Source organism: Cupressus sempervirens, chromosome 2 (assembly GCF_028749045.1).
Source record: "Cupressus sempervirens isolate cs-2001-9-10 chromosome 2, ASM2874904v1, whole genome shotgun sequence".
NCBI classification, from domain to species: Eukaryota; Viridiplantae; Streptophyta; class Pinopsida; order Cupressales; family Cupressaceae; genus Cupressus; species Cupressus sempervirens.
In genome coordinates this window covers 603,343,180-603,363,463 of record NC_143119.1, presented here as the reverse complement: position 1 = coordinate 603,363,463, position 20,284 = coordinate 603,343,180, and the positions used below count along the sequence as shown (strand labels likewise).

At 33.6% G+C, this 20,284-nt stretch overlaps 1 protein-coding gene across 2 annotated transcripts in view; it reads left to right on the top strand.

Moving 5' to 3' along the window:
- Nucleotides 1-19,326, top strand: part of LOC149574841 (diacylglycerol kinase 4-like) — a 313,933-nt gene extending 294,607 nt beyond the window's left edge. For both annotated transcript variants that reach the window (XR_016360102.1, XM_089814678.1), the window contains 2 exons: nucleotides 18,715-18,831; nucleotides 18,915-19,326. Coding sequence is in view for 1 of the 2 variants with exons in the window: in XM_089814678.1 (XP_089670804.1) it covers nucleotides 18,715-18,831; nucleotides 18,915-19,073 (276 nt within the window). In the remaining variant the exon portion in view is untranslated. The remainder of the gene's footprint in view (nucleotides 1-18,714; nucleotides 18,832-18,914) is intronic.
- Nucleotides 19,327-20,284: the final 958 nt, after the last annotated feature.

The following is a 20,284-nucleotide window of genomic DNA, read 5'->3' as shown; positions in this document are numbered from 1 at the left end:
CAAGGAGAATTTAGCTATGGCACAAAATCGAATGAAACAACAAGTGGACCAACATTGTAGTGAAAGAAATTTTGAAGTTGGGGACTAGGTCTTCTTGAGATTGCAGCCTTATAAACAAATCTCAATGAAGCAACAAAAAAAGAATAATAAGTTGTCTCCAAGATATTATGGACCATACCAAATCATGCAAAAGATTGGTAGTGTTGCCTACAAGCCTGAGTTGCCACCAACAACAAAGATACATCCAATTTTTCATGTTTCTTGTTTGAAGAAGGTAATTGGGCAGAATATTCCTACTCAAACAATACTACCAAAACTTGATGAAGAAGGAAGAATAATTTTGGAACTAGAGTGCATTCTTCAAACACGCACAAAGAAGCTAAGGAACAAAACCCTAACTCAGTATCTCATCCAATGGAAGAATTTACTAGTTGAAGAGGCCACATGGGTGATTGAGGAGTTCATTCAAAAGAATCCACACTTGATTAGCATTGAGGACAATGCTTCTTTTAATATTATTGTATATAGGGTTATGAATAGTCAACTTGTGCCTATCTTAATTATTAATTAAGTCATGTTATCATTATCATATTATAATTTAGGTAGGTAGGTCGGCCTAGGTGTTATGAGCATGCAAATCCACACTTGATGAGCATGCTACGCTTTTAATATTATTGTATATAGGGTTATGAATAGTCAACTTGTGCCTATCTTAATCATTAATTAAGTCATGTTATCATTATCATATTATAATTTAGGTAGGTAGGTCGGCCTAGGTGTTATGAAGGGTTGTGTCTATTCAACCTAAGCATAAATGTAATGTCCCCTTTCTAGCATTCATAGCATGATGTGTTGTTAGCCTATTTCCCCATGGTCCCATAGGCTAACCAAGACATCAAAGGGACTTAGAGGCCATTTGACTTAGACAGTTTTAGTTGCAGGTGTCTTTGAGGGGTTTTGAGATAGTTTTGGGCATACTTACTATTTATAGTAAGTCATTCTGGATATGATTGGACATCCTATGGCAGCAACATGTCGATGGTAAATGTTTAAAATCGACAAAAAGATTCATTTATGATTTATTTTGCATTAATAAAGTCACTTTATAAAGTTAAATTCAAATATTTAAGTTTGTTAATGCTTAGACTATAGTTGGTGGGAAATATTTAAATAAAAGAGTCCCCTTTATTTTATAATACATTGAAGACATAAGTTACATAAGGGAGTTATGTTTTTATCCCACATTGACAAGACGAAGGCATGGGTTTTGTGAGAACAAAATAAAAGAGGTGGAAGAGCTTCCCTTGAGGTATGCGTTGGTTGATTGAAGAAATCACTTGTTTAGTTTGGAGAGAATCTTCCTGGGGCTTTGAGGATGAAATCCCTCTCAACTATCAATCTCCATGCTGTTGCAATATACAGTTTGGGGGTTTATTTGGTGCCTGCAAATCAGAAACTAATTTGCAAAGTGAATGGTGAACAGTGACGGCGCTACAGTGTCGAGCTACAGTGCCAAGCTACAGTGTTGAGCTACAGTAATTGCTATCTTGTTGGAAATCAGATTGTGAGGTTCAGCAGCAGGGTACAGTGCAATTTCTGGACCAGTTTGGGGAGCAGTTCAGGTGTCTCTTCATCAGCATTCGTCAACACTGATTTGCATCAATTTCCAAGTTCCAATTTAATGTCTTCAATCTTAGGAATAGCAATAAGAGTCTGTTTTTACTGATAAAAAATAGTACAGACTGTAACAATCCAGCATATGTGTTAAGATCAATCATTTTTATTCATTGAAATCATATATATGTATTTGGAATGTCATAGTAAATGTGAAGTGCATTGATGAGGTCTTGACATTTCAATAGATTCATTCTTCATGTATTGGAGTTGTAACATTTGAATGTTGTAATTGGCAACCCTCCTGAAATACATCATTGTTTGGTACTGTTCTTACATCGCTACATTTTGGCACTATTATTACATTAGTTTACTGTGGGTTTGTTGCACAACAAATTCTTGAGTACTATATTAAACCTTAATAGTACAAATCAGTTGCTTGCCAAGTGTTTGACGGAATTCCCATAGTATGTATTCAATTTCATTCTACAACACTACGGGTCAGATTACATGCCAACTGTTTGACAAAATTCCGTACTTCAGCATTGGTAGTTGTTAGTAGTTTTTAGTAGGGATCTTTACAATAAATAGGTATATATAGGAGGTTGTGAGTCTTATTTCATCATCAAATGGTGAAGTGTGTTCTCATTGGAGATATTTGGAGGTTGCCCTATCAAAGTGGCCTATAACTCTCAGCTATTATCAAGTCTTTATATAATATTTCATATTATTTCTTCTATTGTGCAAGTTATTTAATTACAATCTACATGCTTCATCGTAGTCACATGCTCCATATTTGCAATAGCATTTTCATATTACTCTATTGTAATTTGCACATGCAATCCCGTGTTCCATATTTGCAATAGCATTTTCATATTACTCTATTGCAATTTGCACATGCAGTGTCGTGCACCATATTTGCAATAGTATTTTTCATATTGCATAAGCTCTTTGCTACAAACTGCACACTCAATGTTGTGTTCCAAATTGGTATTAGTATTTCATACCTTATTGGCTCTCTTCTGAGATTCCACCTATAGTGTCATGGATTCATACCTGTGATGTCTTACATAATCAAATTGCTTCCCAATCGTGATTCATTTGTACTAGTGTTTGCTAGAATCTACACGCAAGGAGCCATACTAGGCATTCCAGTTTTCATTAACACTTGCAGGTGATAATACCTCTATCAAGTCATGCATTCTTTCTACGTCTTTCTTTGTCATTTTTGGTTATATTAAAAGGCTCTGAAAATTCTAGATTGGAATTCTAAAAGAATCGTTGATCTTATAGATAGAGCCAGATGGGCTAGCTTTGAATTGAATGCCTTGTTTACATGAGTTTATTTTCATAAAACATGCATAAGGATCGAAGTTATCTATTGCATACTATTATGATTGTTCTTTAAGAACTTAAATTAAAATTGGAAGGATCTCCAACCCCGTACAATGCTTATACAGGGGCATCTTTAATATGCCTCTGAGATAAGAGAAGGCGCTCTCAGTGAGTTAAGGAAACTGATAAGAAATAACACGAAATCATTATGTAAATATATGTCATAAGCCCAAGTTGGGCAGAAAGTAATTGACTGCAATAAACAGTGATTGCTCAAGGATATAGACAGCCATATTGAGATTCATTAAGGATGACCAACAAGGTCAAGATGAAGAGTGTGGGTTGTTAGTAAATCAACAATGAGTCATACCTACAAGATGAGAGGAAGTAATCAGAAATATAATAAATTGTTAATGAACTTAAACAAATATTATAGACTGAGTCAACTCATGGTGATCAAGTGATCCTAATCTTGTTGTCAAGTTGAGCGGTGGGTGATCAGGCACATAGTCTTCATTTAAATCCCTAGCCAGGGTAGGTTTAGTGGCATACTTGTTGCTATGATCACTAGAGGTCAAGGTTGCTAACAGTCAGATAGATGAGTTGATGGGAAGGACTCCACAACGTAGTTGGTTGCCTAGCCAACACTCTAACACCAAGATGCTCAGTGGCAGGACAGGGGTGCCCCATGCCTAATCCTAGGTAGGGAGGGTCTTTCACAATTGAAATTGTGTAGGGATACTTAGGGGTCCACGATTGGGAGGTTAGGCCCCTGATAATGCTTCTCCTCTCCACCAAATGCCAACACTTGCACAAGATAGAGATATGATCTACATCAATTTATCTTCATATGCAAAAAAAAAGAGAAACATGCATAGTTGTAAAACGAACTTGCTAAGTCATTTCATAGTATGAATATCAATGTTACTTGATCATTAATCAATGCCAAATGTCAAAGATAAACATTAAATACTTGCTCAGTAATCTATGCTAATGTTGTAAAGAAAATCATACATTGAATTACTAAAATGCAAAATGAAATTTCAAAACATAGACTAGTTCATCAAATTGATAGATAATAAAGTTTGAAACATAATGATAAATGACAAATGTTTAATAGTTTATCAATTATCATAGACTCTTAGTATCAAAGATGCAAATGCCCTTCAAGTGTCAAACGGGTCATCAAAAAATGAGGAATCAATGGTTTCATCCCCATCTATATCAACATCCTCATCATTGGAACCCAAATTGGTTCCTCTAGCCCCAGATGCAGTCACATCCTCCTCGTCCTCCTCAACATCTAGCAAGGCAATTCTAAATAGATCTTGGATGGTCATATCCAAGTCAGTAGTCTCCAGTAATACATCCCACAACTTCTTTGGCCCCTTCTTATATCTTGAATCCTTGCGTGACAAGAGGCGCTAGTTGTTGTGAATAAATACCAAGTCCTTTTCTTTCTTCAAACCCAACCAGTTATTCTTCACTGAGTGGATAAAGGAGTATGTACTCTAATTCCACTCAGCAACAGAAGAGCTCGCAACCTAGAGAGACAACCAACACAATTTTAAAAAATTAAAAATTGCAATTTATAATACAATAGGAATTTAAGAGTGCTAATTCTATAAGCTAAGTAGTCATAAGAAAAGGAAGAAAACTTAAATACTTACTTGTGACAAGATCTTAATGGCAAGAAGTTGGAGATACATGTAATCTTGCCCATGTAAGTACCACCATCCAATGGCATCTATTCTACTTTGGTTATTGATTGCATCAGGGTCTGCATTTTTGCTTGAGACAAAATTTGCAAACTCTCTCCTAACATTTGATGCCACATTAGGTCGCTAAAGAGCCTGCTAAATGCCCTCTTATACCCACTAGCAACCTCGAGATCTTTGTATGGTGCCACTCTACTAGGAATATGAAGTATCTCACCGCTATAATACCTAGGAGAAAGTGCATATGCTAGGAGGTGTAAAGTTGTAGTCATCTTGTTCCAGTGATGTAGAACAATTTTCTTCACCTAATTGTACAAGGTTTCCTAAAGATCCCGCTCTCTCCTCTAAATGACTTGGGATGTCAAATGATGTTCATGTAAGTTATCTCGATGTATTGTTAATAACTTAATTTAAATTAAAAATCAAAATCTCTCAATAAACAAGGATAATGTATTGTATAAAAATTAGAACTTACCAATTTTACTCTTTCTAGCATGGAGTCCATGGCACCATATATGTCCCCAAACAAGGCTCATCAGTGTCGGCAAATCGAAGCTTAGACATGATGGGCTCGATGAATTATAATACATATACCACCCTATTCTAAAAATCGTCACTTAAGATCATATCTTTAACAATTTTAGCCCTTTCTGTATTGGCTTGATTCCATCCACCCCATTGGTTGCTAATAACCATTTGGAACAATGCTTCTTTCACCCTCAAGTCGTCTAAGGATGATTGTGTGTGAAGAAAACCTTGTTTCAGCAACCTATCACCATGTTAATTCAAATTGTAAGTTAATATAATAACACATTTCAATTATCAAATATGTAAACAACAAAAAAAACTAAAAAGTTAAAAACATTTTATTCAATTATGTAAAGTATGACACAAAATGATAAATGAAACTAAACAAAGTTTAAAATTTACCTTCAATAATTCCAAGCAAGAGAAAGTTCTGAAAATTGCTTGTGACATGTGGTGGTTTGTCACAAACATTTGAATCTCCTCACCCTCATACACTTTTTTCACTCATTCTATTTGGATGGCAATTGCTTTCATCACCAAGTTCAAGGAGTGGACAATGCATGGTGTCCAAAAGATATGATCATATCGTGCTTCTACCAAAGCACCTGCAGCCCTACAAACTTTAGCATTGTCCATTATTACTTGGACAACATTGTTAACTCCCACGGACTCTATGGGTTGAATGAGAAGTTGGGCAATAAAATTTGCATCCTTTACCTACCTTCACAATCAACTGCCCTCAAAAACATGGCCTCCTTGGGGGAGACAGCAATCACATTTATTAATGGACAGTTTTTGCAATCTTTCCATCCATCAAAGACAATGCTCAACACCATTTGGATCCAAGAATCTCTTATTGGTTTGAAAAGGTTTTCTACATTCTTTCTTTCAATATGCAATATGGTGGTTCACAACTTTTCATATCCAGGGGCTTGGTAACCACGAGGTTCTTCATTTATTGTGTGCACCATCTCTCTCCAATAAGGTGATCTCACTAGATTGAATGGAACACCATTCGCAATGAGGCAATGCCCAACCTTTATGTCAGCAATTTCTCTCAATTCATTTTGAAATGGCTTATCTAATGGGCCTTTCTTGCAGGATGGGGTTGTTTTTATTTCATCTTCATCCATAGATGGGGTAGGTAGGCTAAGTCACAAGGTTCGAGTTCGACAATCATGAAGTTCGGATAAAGTTCGGCAAGTCAAAAAATTTGAAAAAAAATTTGGCATCAAATTCGGCTATATAATTTTTAAAGAAAAGTAAGTATATGATAACTTATCCAAATAGTTTAACATTAGAAACTAGATTTGAAATCATAATAAAAAGATATTATATTTCTAAGATGTTAACCATAAGGAACATGTGAAGGGATGGTTATAGAGATGTTTTTTATTACATATTTTTGACTTTAGAATATGATCTTTTGAGAACCATTCAATTGCCACTTGTATGATCTAAAAGAATACTAAATAATTCAATATTTAAAAACAAAAACATTAAAATAAAAAATATGATCTATGTATTCTTAACTCTAAAATACAAAATAAAAAATAAATACTATATACTACTTTAATTGACATAAAAATTAAATAAAATATAAAATTCTATCACAAACTTAAAAATTGAATTAAAATAAAACTAGTTTCTATTTTAAAATATCAAACTTTCAATACAAACTAATAAAAGATAACAATTAAACTATATTGTTAAAACATAGAGATAAAAATATATTAATTTTTTATTCTAACTTTGCAAAACTACTTATTTATAGATTAATGGATAAATTATATTAATAAAAGATAAAATGCACTAAACATTAAATATTCGAATTAAAAAATATTCATATTTATTATTTACTTTTAAAATAATAAATAAACTTAAAATTTTAAAACAATTTATTATTAATACATAAACAAAGTAAAACTAACTTAAATTTATACGTGAAAGTTCAAATGCACCAAAATTAAAGTAAAAAATAAATACAAACAAAACAAAATAAAACAAAAACCTAAAATAAAAAGTAAATCGATACATAATGTTTAAACTTCAAAACATTACTTGTGCAACCTTTCGGCAAATAAATGCTACTCGAGATTTACCTAAACAAATGCATCCAAGGAAATACAATGTTTTTGCAATGCCAAAAGCCACAGACAACAAAGATTTCCAGCGATGCCGGTAGACACAAGCCAGTACCAAAAATGCGAACAACGCAAATTTCTACATATGCGCAGAGGTGCAGTGTTGACAATTTCCTAGCAATCAAATTTGCCAACAATATGAAACACTATGAAAATATTTTCCCTAGGCGTCAAACCACTGATGTGATTTACTCTAAAAAATGCATTATTATAATACAGTTTCAGAAGGAGGCCGAGTTACTTCTCATCGTACGAATTTGACACGAACTTTTCCGAACTTCATTATTTTTTCATAGATTCACCAAATTCCGAACCTCATGCCGAAAATTCGGCGAACCTTGTGACACAGTAGATAGGAAGGGATGTTGTCTAGTGGTTATTTGAGAGGGTAGTGTTGGTGGTGTTTTCTTTGATCTATCATTTTTCCCCTTTGACACTAACCTATCAACCTCTTGTTCTTTTAACATGCCTGCTATGTGAGAAGCTGGCAACCCCTTTTTACCTCCATCTGGGGGCTTCTCAAACATGCATTTAATCCCTTTACTTGGTGGGCCTATGAAATGATGTTTAACTCGGTAATATGCGATTCTATATTGCGTTTGGCAAAAATTGCATTTCCATATATAACCTCCCCCTTCAACACATTGCTCAATTCTTGTTGTATACTTCCACAAAGGAGAACTTTTATCAATTTTAAATCTTTGGGATCCGTCCCCACCCATTGAACTCTACTCACCCTATGATTCTTGCAATCTATAACAAAAATAAAATTAAAAATATTTCAGAACTTACACAAAACTTGATAAAAATTTAGAACAATAAAAAAACTAAAAACAAACTATTAAAGAAGCAAAAGGAAGGATCAAATGCATACCTGGAACACTCAGCACTAATTATTGGAAGGATATGAGACTCCATAAACAATCTCTACAACCTTCTCTTCAAATTTGCAAAAATGGCCACACCAAAATGAGAGAGCAAAATGAGAAAGCAAATGAAAGAATAGATGAATGAAAACTATCTTATTTGCCTTCATTTAGGGTTAGAAACCAAAAAAAATAAAATTATATTTTAATGGTATTTGGATCACTTTTGGCATCGCAGATCACAGTGGGTCCAGCCAGGGTCCTTGATCGGAACTATGGGTCTGCACTTGCGCAGACCCATAGCCCCAATCAAGGACCCTGCCCAAACCCGGGCTCAAATCTGAACGCAGATGAATCCGGATCTAGACCTGAGTTCCAGGGTTCAAACCCGGTAATGTAGGATTCAATTAATCTATTATAACCGTTGATCCCTTTCATTTGAATACATAGAGTAGTTATAACTGTTTTCATGTGAATTTGAAAATATAATGCTAGACCAACCAAGGACGCCTTTGATAACTAGAATAGGCATTAAGATAAAATCACAAACCAATAAATGAATAGCTACTACATCATAAAAACTTAATGACAAACCTTTGGATGGACTATAGAAGCCCTTGTACACATTAAGAACAACTCTGAAATTTCTGATTCATCACAAGTGTTGTCGATCAAGTCTTCACCTCCACCAACGAAAAGTTCACTGTTGAGTTGAATTTCTGAACTAATTTCACTTGGTTCCTCTTTATCCTCATAGCATAGTTAAGGTGTATCAGTTCTGATATAAAAATCAGAACTCTAATTGTTCCCTTGTGCCCTGTTTTCTCTCATTTTGAACATCTTTTCACCCCAAAGTATGACCACTACTTGTACTAAGGATACCAACACTTATAGAGCCCTATTCATAGTTTTCCCCATGTGTTAAAGCTACCATTTCATGTGAATGTGAAGATAAACCTTTGTTGTTCCAAATTAGAATCTTAGTATCTTCTTGTAAACTTCCTTTGGATTCACAATAATTAACTATACATTGGTCATAATTCACTATACCTTGGCTTATTGTATGTTTTCCCTGAGTGATCAAAGGTTTAATGTCCTCTTTTTCAGTTAGTTTGGTGACTCTGAGATTAGTCCTTCACTGCAACCCTTATGGGCTAATTGTTTGGATGAAGGGGACATCGGTTCATTGTTACTTGCTATTTTGAGAAATCTCCAGAGTATAAAGCGGTTATTGTCTAGGTTTAGGCTCATCGGTGTTTCGTTTGCTTTAGTTTGAGGGGTTACTATGTAAGTCAGTTATTCTGGCAATTACTATATTTGGCAGTGGTTATTGGAGGTAGTCTTGGTACACTACAAAGTGTCATCAATTGCAGTTTACTGCTACCTTCGTTTAGAGTGTTTTTTAGGACTTATTATTTCTAGTAAGTCAATTAAGAGGGTTGCTAAATTTAGCAAGGCACCTGATGACCGGTCAGAACCCAATTTACAGTGGTAACTAATGGTTGAACTAGAATTATCAAAAAGAGTATAAAAAATGATATTGAAAAACTTTTAATAAATTTATTTAATAGTCACTTAATGATCATTTAAAGGACAATGTAGCCATGACCCATCAATTAGTTCTGTAAGTGACTTAATTTTATTTTAGTTGGTGTCTAAGTCAAAACTATGGAAAAGCTCACAAAAGTTATATAAGCTATATAACTTTAAATGAAACAAAAACAAATATGTGGGAATATATCTTTTATCCCACATTTGTAAGGGAGGTGTTTGACCTCTCGCAAGAAAGAATAAAAGCTAACTTAAAAGCTCATTCTCATAAATGGGAATTGATCATTTTGTGCTTTGATACTTGGTAAATCTTGTTAGTTTCTCCAGAAATGGTTTCAAGGAGCCATTATTACTGAGTTTTGAGGTGCTGAAAGAGTGGACTGAGATTGTTGGTTGTGCTTGCCATTGTTCTATATCCGTCTTTCAAAGGTTTTTGCATTTACAAGGGTCTTGTCTGATTATCCAGGGATCAATTTGAAGACATTTTGATTTAATTTAATTTGTGAGCAGTCATTTCCAGATTTTATATCTTTCTTCGTTTAGCTAGCACTTGCCCATAATATGCGAGATTGATCATCATTTTGAGAGCATATATCAGAAGTGTTTGAAGATTTATTGTGCAAGTTATCCATTGAATACATAGGGTGATTATATTATTGTTGTTTGCTAAAAGTTGAAAGACTACAAAAGCACAAAAATGATTGATTCTTCCCACAATGAGTGCAAGGGTTCATTGATAGCTGGGATGTGGCTATGAATGTCTTTTATAGTCTTTCAACTTGCAACAAACAACAATAATCTGATTGCCATATATATTCAATGGACAAGTTTCACAATAAACCTCCAGACACTTATAATATACGCTCTCAAAATGATGATTAATCTTGTATATTATGGACACAATCTAGCTAGACAAAGACACATAAAATCTAGAAATGACTCCTCACAAAACTCTTTCAATCTGAAATTAAATGTCTTCAAATTGATCCTTGAATAATCAGATAAGACCCCTGTAAATGCACAAACTTCTGAAAGGCTGAGTAGAACAATGACAAGCACAACCTGCAATCTTTCAGCACTTCAGAGATAAGTAATAATGGCTTCCAAACTTGCAATGGCACCTTGAAACCCTTGCTGGAGAAACTCATAAAATTCACCAAGTATCAAATCACAAAAATGATCAATTCCCATGCATGGGATTGAGCTCTTAAGTACCTTTTTATTATTTTTTGGGAGAGCTCAAACACACTCTTTACTGATGTGGGATAAAAAATATATTCCCACATGTTTTGTTTTGTTTCATTTAAACTTATATAATTTTTGTGTGTTTTCCCATAGTTTTGATTAGGCACCATTTAAAATAAAATTAAGTGACTTAAAGAACTTATTGATGGGTCATGCCCCATTGTCCTTTTAAATGATCATTAAAGTAACTTTATTATAAGTTATTTTAAATATCAGTAATTATACTTTTTTTTAATAATTCATAAGTCAACCATTAATTGTCACTACAAATGGGGTTTTGATTGTTCATCACGTGCCCTCCTAAATTTAACAACCCTCTTAATTGACTTAATTATAAGTAGTAAGTCCTAAGAAACATTACAAACAAAGGTAGAAGGAAACTGCAACTAATGACACTCTGCATTGTACCATGGCTGCCTCTAGTAACCACTACCAAATACTTGGGACTAAAGACTTTGCGCTTGATTTCAATTATATTATTTCAACTTGGATAGTTAACACGAGACTTTGCGCCTTGTTACCTATTCACTTTACTCATTGAAATGTACTGATTGTAAGAAACTTTGGGTACTTGTCATCAATCAACCAAATATAATTATAATGTTGTCTGAAGATTTGTTCTTACATCAACTACTATGCCACCAGTATTATCATAGCAGTAGGTACCTTCTGATAATTTTCAATCAATGGTTTTCACTATACAATCATTCCTCAAAAAAGAGTTGATTCAGAGAGCCGCCCCTTTTTTAATTTATGTTAGGTTTCCCTTATAGCCACCTATTATAAGAAGGGAGCTTCCCCTATTACTGAGACAAGACATCTATCTCACTAGGTCATTGCCTAAAGTTACCATTTAGTTGCAATCTTAGTGACTTACAAAAAATTTAGCTGACACATACACACTAACTAATTGTTGATGTTGTGTTATTATTCATTTACACTAGCCAATGAATTATAGGGTTATACATACCAACACAATATACCATTGCTGGTTTTAGACTTACAGTCTGAAATAGCTTGCTTGCAAACCAGAACTATTCCCTCTAATGTAGACTGTGCATATGTTGTAGTTGTCTATCAATGAATGAATGTTTATCAGTTTCTATTAACTCTTGATCAGTTCTTATCCTCTTATCCTATTCAATGCCTCTCCATCCGATCAGACTGACATTTTATCTTCCTTCATATAAGGGATACATCTCTTGCTATAGTCGTCCATCATGTCCATGTTTGAACCGATGTCACTAATATGTCTAACAATATTGTGATTAAGATTGGTTTGCTATATTAATTCCACTGTAATATATAGACATGGATAATGCTTGACTTGAAGGGTATTGACATGGAGGGTTGACGGTCTGTAGCACTATCAACTATAGACAATACTCTCATTAACACATTTTAACCATGGCAATATTTATTCAATATTAATTGTAGTTTAATGTTTTGATTAACTGTGACAATATTCCTGCCTACATGGCCTAAGTTGTAGACTTCAAGAGCCAATGCTCCATTGTATGCACATAAATGCTTATTTATTAATTTAGAATAATTATTAGCTTTGTTAATTAATAATTATCTATGCATGCTCAATATACTATTGATATATGGTTTATTAATAGCTAATGTAATTATATATATATTATTCTTCAATTATTGTTGATGCTCTATATATGCCCATATACACAAAATTGTTGATGTTCTATTATTATATATTTACACTAGCCAATGACTCATAGTTTTATACATAGAAAGACAATATATTGCTGCTGGTTTGACAGTCTGAAATGGCTTGCTTGCAGACTAGAACTATTCCCTCTAATATAGACTGTTTGTATGTTGTAGTTGTCTGTTATTTAGAATGAATATTTATCAGTCTCTATTAACTCTTGGTCGGTTCTTAACCTTTTCTTCTATTTGAGGCCTTTCCCTTCAATCAAACTGATGTTTTATATTCCTTCATATGAGGGATGTGTCCCTTGCTATAGTCTTCCATCATGTCACTATCTGAACCGACATCACTAATATGTCTAAATGTATTTTGATTAAGGTTTGTTTTTTATGCTAATTCCACTGTAATCAACATACATGGATGATTTTTCATATTAACACATTTTAACTGTGGCGATATGCTTCAATTAATGGTGAAAATATTCCTGCCTACCTGGCCTAAGTTGTAGTCTACAGGAGCCAATTCTCCATTGTATGCACATAAATGTTTATTAATTAATTTATTTATTTATTAATTTAGAATAATTATTAACTTTGTTAATTAATAATTATCTATGCATTATCAATATACAGTTGATATATGGTTTATTAATATTTATTTTAATTATATTTATATATCAATTGACATTTATTTATTTAATTATTAACACATATTAATTATTCCTGAATTAGTTATTTATAATAACATCGATGTTTAATCAATATATTCAATTAATATATTTATATATTTTTTGGTAAAAATTTTTACTGAATACTCATTACTGATAGGGGTTATCGCATCAAAATTCTTTGTGGAACTCAATCTCCTAATAGTGCATTATTTAGAATTGTTCACATGTAATAGGATGTTCAGAGTTTGCAAAGTCAGAAGAGTACTCCTTGCTCAATTACAACCAAAGCTGTGAATAGAGCAAAGAAGAAGACAACAGGAGGTGATGCAAATATCAATGACCTTTCACAGTACCAAACTGATATAAATCAGCAGACTCATTTGGAAATACAGTGCAATTCAAAAATTCAAAATTTTGCAAAGAATAAAGGAATTTTCCTATGTTACCGGTTTGGATTTGGGTTTGAAATTCATTCAAAAAAAAATTGGTTTGTGTTTGGGTTCGTTTTGGGTCTGTCCATATAAAAATAGGAGTTTTTAATATGTGTGTGTGTGCAGCTGCAAATAAGTTAATAACTTAACACACCACTATGCTAATATTAAAGTAACATAGAAAAATAGTTCCCAAACAAGCTTGGAGCATGCAACAATCACCTGTCAACACTCCTTGAGCAATGGCAACCAAACAAGAATGTTTAGCAATGGAACCTAGAAGTTTACTTTTTTTCATTCACAAATGCACAAATGACATATAAAACAACCTTTTTGCCCTTTTTAGTGGTCACTTTTAGGGTCAGAGACTCAAATAGGCCAAATTAGGCTTCTTCTTTTTCAAATTTCTTTTGGACCAAATTTGGCCCAGGTTCGTTCATTAGAAATCAAATTTACTGTAAATTTTTCCAAATTCTTCCTCGGTGCTGACAGAATTTGCATCAAATTTTGGTGATTGTGGCAAAATTAGAAACGAACTTGATGGGAACCCAAATTTGTGCAGAATTGAACCCGACTTGGAGGGGTTTGGGAGCAAATCTGGGAGCTTAGGAATTTTTCCACAACAAACCACTTGAATTGATATGACATCAAAGCATAAATGAAATTATATTGATGTGACAGCCATGATATTTCATTTGGCTAAAATTAGCATCCCAGAAATGCCACACCCAACTTGATCTCCCTCCAATTCGATGTTTGAATTAGCAATAAACATTTTTATTTAATGCTCTTACAACTCTTGCAATTTGCAAAAATTAGCTGTCCATTTTCTCCCAAAATACAAAAAGCCAAAAACTCCTTCATGGATGCCCAACATGACAGAACTGCTTTTTCATATATTGTAACTCCTTGAATACATCATTTTTCCTTATTTGGTTCCACACAAAGCAAGTGGGGTACCATAAAATCCAATGTCCAAGTTGGCCAATTTGAAATATTTGACATCATTGCCAACAAATACAATAACACAATGTTCTAACATAAGGTGCTCACCAAATTATTTATTAATATATACGGCCTTTCTTATTAAAAAAATTTAGTTACATCATTTATTCACCTAAACTCCAAAAAATTAAAAATTAAACATATTTTTGGTTGATGAGGATAGTTTGTACGCAATGTTTTTTTGTGGATATGGATTCACAAAATAGAGTTGAATGGTAGTACTACCCTTTTAGATTGTGAGCAACCTGCAACAAACTCCATCACCGAAATAAGGACCTCTGATTTTTTCTTCTTTCTTCTCTACCGCTACCTTCCAAGAACAAACATTCTTCTTTGACAACTCATTTATAAACTCAACCTCCAAACCCTCCACCTCCTCCAAATGTGTCTCACATTCTCCTCCAATCTTGTGGAATTCAACCCACCATAGTTTGTCCACCTCCACCAAAATGCACTTGCACTGCACTCTGCAACTCTGTACAAAACGTTTTCTGCATACCATTCATCACTAGCAAAATCCTCTTGAAATAACTCACCCATATAATGCAAATCAGCATCATTCTCAAATTTAAATAATATGATTAACTATTCTCTTCTGTAGTAACCTTATATAATCACATTCTTTTTTAAAATATATTCAGAAGAATTGAATTTTACCTTAATTTTTTTCACTGTTGCAACTTAAACTTTTTTTCCAACATGATATGCCACTATTTTTATGCCTTCCAAAAGACATATTGCTGCTGCAAACATATCTTCCACATTCAAAACAGCCTTAGAACAATAATCTTAAGATTCATCATTCGCATTCTCTAACAGATAACCGATCTCTCTAACTAAGGAATTTTGTTCTTCACTACATTAAACAAAGAATCATTGGAAAGCTCCTCCTTGGTCCTCACAGCTCGTTCCTAATTTTCAACCTTCTCAAAATGATCTATTGCTGCAACTACTTTTTCCTTTTCTACATCCTTATTCTCATCAAAGAAAATATTAAAAATGGATTTTACCTTGTTACCTTTTGCTGCAATTTTCGCTTCACCTACAATAAGTTTATTCCATTTTTCTTCAATCTGAACTAGTAAAATCATCCTTCTCAACCTCATTTGTATCCTCTAAAGAACTCTCTTTTGTTTCTGCAATCTCTATAACATAACATCCCTTAGCTTTAGGTTCATCTATTTATTTCTTCTTATATGCCACATGCAGGATGCTGTTGCATCTTCTCTTTTTTTGTGTTCAAAATATCATTAGAAAGAAGCAAAATTACCATCAAATCTTTTCTGGTAAAGAAGTCTACTTCTTTCCAACTATGCTTCGATTTAGTTCACCTATTTTCTCAACTCTAGCATTTGAACGCTCTCGCTCTCTCTCTCTCTCTCTCTCTCTCTCTCTCTCTCTCTCTCTCTCTATCTATCTAACTTTCCAAATTCTCTCTTTGATTTTCTCAAGTCCAAGAACCTTAAGACTCTATCAAATGACAAAAGTCCTTTTCCTCTTTCTCTTAACGATATTCAAGGCATTGCAAAACCTCAGCACAAATCCTCTTATCAACACTTTCAAGTTTTATTATAAATTGTCTCATATTCGGTGATCTGTATACAAACTTAGGAATATCTTCCCAATAAATCCTCTAGTAGTATCACATATATATGAAGCAAACTCTCACACACACCACCTTCAGGTCTTAGTGCAAACTGCCTCATGTTCGGCATTTTGCCTGCACATTCAGGAACACTTGCTCTAATACCATTAATGCAAATTGCAATGACCTCTTGTGCTACCAAACTGATATAAACCAGAGACTTGAACATACAACGCAATTCAAAAATACTTTGAACAGCATAAAAAACTCGCAAAGAACAATGGAATTTTCTAAGACCAAACCACTTGAATAGGTATGACATCAAAGCATAACTGAAATTACTGACATGACAGCCATAAGGGTTGGTAAATCATTGCAAATCTGATGTAAATTTGATCTACAACAGAAACCTTACATAAACATCAAATATCAATGCAAATTATGAAACTCTCAACAACTTTGTGGCTATTGGCTTCACTAAATGACCGCTATTTTGAATACAATAACAAAAATACATGTAAGAGGAAGCTACAGAAGCAAAACCACCTTCAAATTTGATTTCCTCCCTTCCTTCCTTCTACACCTTCAAATCTGACCCTTCCAACAGATGAAAAAATCAATATATAAATGCAACTCCAGAAATTTTATTTGGTTAAAATTAACATCCCAGAAATGCCACACCCAACTTGATCTCCCTCCATTTCCATGTTTGAATTTGCATTAAACGTTTCTATTTAATACTCTTACAACTCGTCTTGCAATTTGCCAAAACTAAATGTCCATTTGTACCACTAATACTCCCAGAATAGAAAAAGCCTAAAACTCCCTTGTAGATGTGCAACATAACATAAATGCTTTGTCATATATCATAACTCCTGGAATATGTTACTTTTCCTTATTTTGTTTCATGTGTAGCAAGTGGGGTCCCATAAAATCCAATGCCCAAACTGAGCAATTTGAAATATTTGACATTGTAAATGCCACCAAATGCGATTGCACAAAGTTTTAACATAAGGCGCTGACCAAAATATTTGGCTTTTATTAAAAAAATTCAAGCTACATCATTTATTACACTTAAACTATGAAGATTAGGAATAAAACATATTTTTAATTGATGAGGATGGCTTGTACACCATGGATGCTTATGCACTTGAAGGTGCAAATCTCACTAAGATCATAACTAAATGGTGATGACATATATAAGGTACTGACCAAAAGATTATATATGCACAGAGTCTCTCTGATGGACAGTACATTTTGCGTAAGTTGTATTTAAGTGTTAATCAATCACAAAAGGGAAGTCGTTTCTAGTATTATTCCAGTAGGGGAATGTATAGCCATAAAGTTTCCCATCCAATCAGCTCCACTTAACTTGCTACTATCTACAGAAACTTTGCCAAGCATTATGCATTAGGAAACATCTATTGTGGAGTGCCCAGGCTCTCATTTTTGTACATTTGGTCTTTTTAGAGTGCATTATCATGTAATATTGTTTTAAAGAATTAATTAGATGTTAATATTGAGCCAATATCCATATTCCATGAATGTTGGTTACCAAGAACTCGTCTTTCATAAGCTAAATTTTGTGCTATTAACCAAATCAAATCAAGAGCAAGCATGTAGACTGGACAAAAATATTAAGGTATTAGGTCAGAATTGGACCACCACCAAACTAAGGCAATGCCAAGGAACCAAAAAAATGGACAGTTTCGTGATTAAATTGCATCCTTTCTCAAGTTACGATTAAATTGCGATTTTTCTGCAATGTTGTGATTAGATTCTGTATATTTATATGATTTTAATAACATTTTTTAATTTCAGAAATTTAATTATTATTTTTTAAATATTTTTGATTTGCTGCTATTTTACATCTTGATTAATACAGTAGAGGGTTTGGTGCTCTGTTTTGGAGGTCTGTGCTATTCTTAGGTCCTATAGACTGCTGTGGCTTCAGGAGTATAGTTAAAATCTTTCATTCGTCCTTTCAAACACACAGAATAATAATTGCATTATTTATGAATAATCATAAATCAACTAACTACACATCTTTTACAAAGAAAATTCACAATTCAGAAAAAAACTCACTGCTCTCTATTTGTACAGCTGAATGGTTTATATCCTATTTTTCTGTCTTCATAGCTAGATATTGTGTTCAAGAAAAATAAACTGTCCTCCAGCTGCGGGAATAATTTTTGGGATATTTGCCCAAACTTCAATGTAGTCAAATATAGCATAAATTGTGAAATACTTTGGGCAACCCATTTACCAAACCTAAAGTAGCTTTTTATTCAAAAGATTGCTCCATGAAATATTCCAAGCAGATTCTAACATTCTTAATTTGTATTTACAGAAGGGATTTGCAAAAGCCGAAGTCAATGATGGATTGATTGAAATATTTGGCTTAAAGGATGGGTGGCATACATCATTTGTGATGGTCAACCTGATTACAGCAAAGCACATTGCTCAGGTTCTTTGAATCATTGCATTTAAGGACATTATATGATATTTTACAGTTTGTTCAAGTATATCTCATTTATGGTGATTTTGCAGGCTGCAGCTCTAAAACTAGAGCTAAGGGGAGGTAAAAGAGAAAGAGCTTATATGCAAATGGATGGCGAACCTTGGCAACACCCACTAAGCAAGAGTTATTCAACAACAATCGAAATTACAACAGCTCCTCATGAATCTATTATTATTAATGCAAATTAAGTGATTAAGCGACAGTACTATGGTTCAACTTCATTTGTGTATTATTGCCCATAAACTAATTTATTAGTTTCCTACATTTTAAATCAAAATTTGTGTTAATAATTTGGTTGATTTTATCCAAACGGAAAAATTTTCAATTTAACTTATCAAAGATTATATAATTTTTTTACCTTATTCTCAAAAGGTTATAAAATAAATAAAAAGTTCAAAGGTACAGTGAACCTACAATCAATAAAAATGCCTATTTGAATTTTGATTGTGTTAAATTTCTAACTTGTCTTTTTGGAATCATATTATGAGGTTAAACAACTTCTAAATTAAAAGGGGATTTGTTCATAAATAACTTCATAATTTGATAAGGATTGTTTTTTGAAATTATAATATTTATTCGGTCGAGAGGCTTGTTACAATGGAAGCAGCTTTGGTTGTAAACATTTCAGCCTTTTTAAAAAATTTGAGAGATGTAGGCATAGACATACCTAATAAAGAATGTTCTACAGCTACGAAAACAATTTTTCTCATTACGAAAGCTAAGTTACCGATGTGTCTCGGCCGGAGGGGGACTAGTGCGAGGATGCGTGGAGGGTGCTGTCAAGAAGCACCATCTTCCCCTACGGATGCCATCTAAGCTCATTCCAGAGAAATCGAGGGCGAGCGGATACTAAAGTGAGGAATCACAAGCAACACCAGACCAATTGCGAAGGGGATTAAGCGGAGTCCAATTTGGCAAAGAAGAGTGGCTATTTGAAATGGCAGCTCTGAATCACAAAAGCACTATTTGTTGGTGATGGGAGACGTTATTGAAAGAGTGAGGTAGAGCGGATGTCAAGAGGATGGAAAGCATAAAAAAGAACAACAAAAAGAGTAGCAATGGGAGATCAAACTAGCGCAAATTTTGTTTAAAGCAAATTGGAATGAGGATGAAGGAATAAGTAACTATGGAAAATGGCTGCCAAGGCAAGCGTACTCAATGTCGGGGGTTGAATCGCGCAAAAATTGAAGGGTTTCTCTTTTTCTATTTAAGAACTGACATTATATTTTTCCTTTGTTTTCTCTCTTTTCTTTTCGATATTATATCTGATATTTAATATTTCTTGTATTTCTTTGCATACATAAATTATAGTTGACAACTTTATATATATATATATATGGATGCACCCAAATGCATCCAAAATCCCCAAAAAGAAATCTGCACATCCACGCATTAGCAC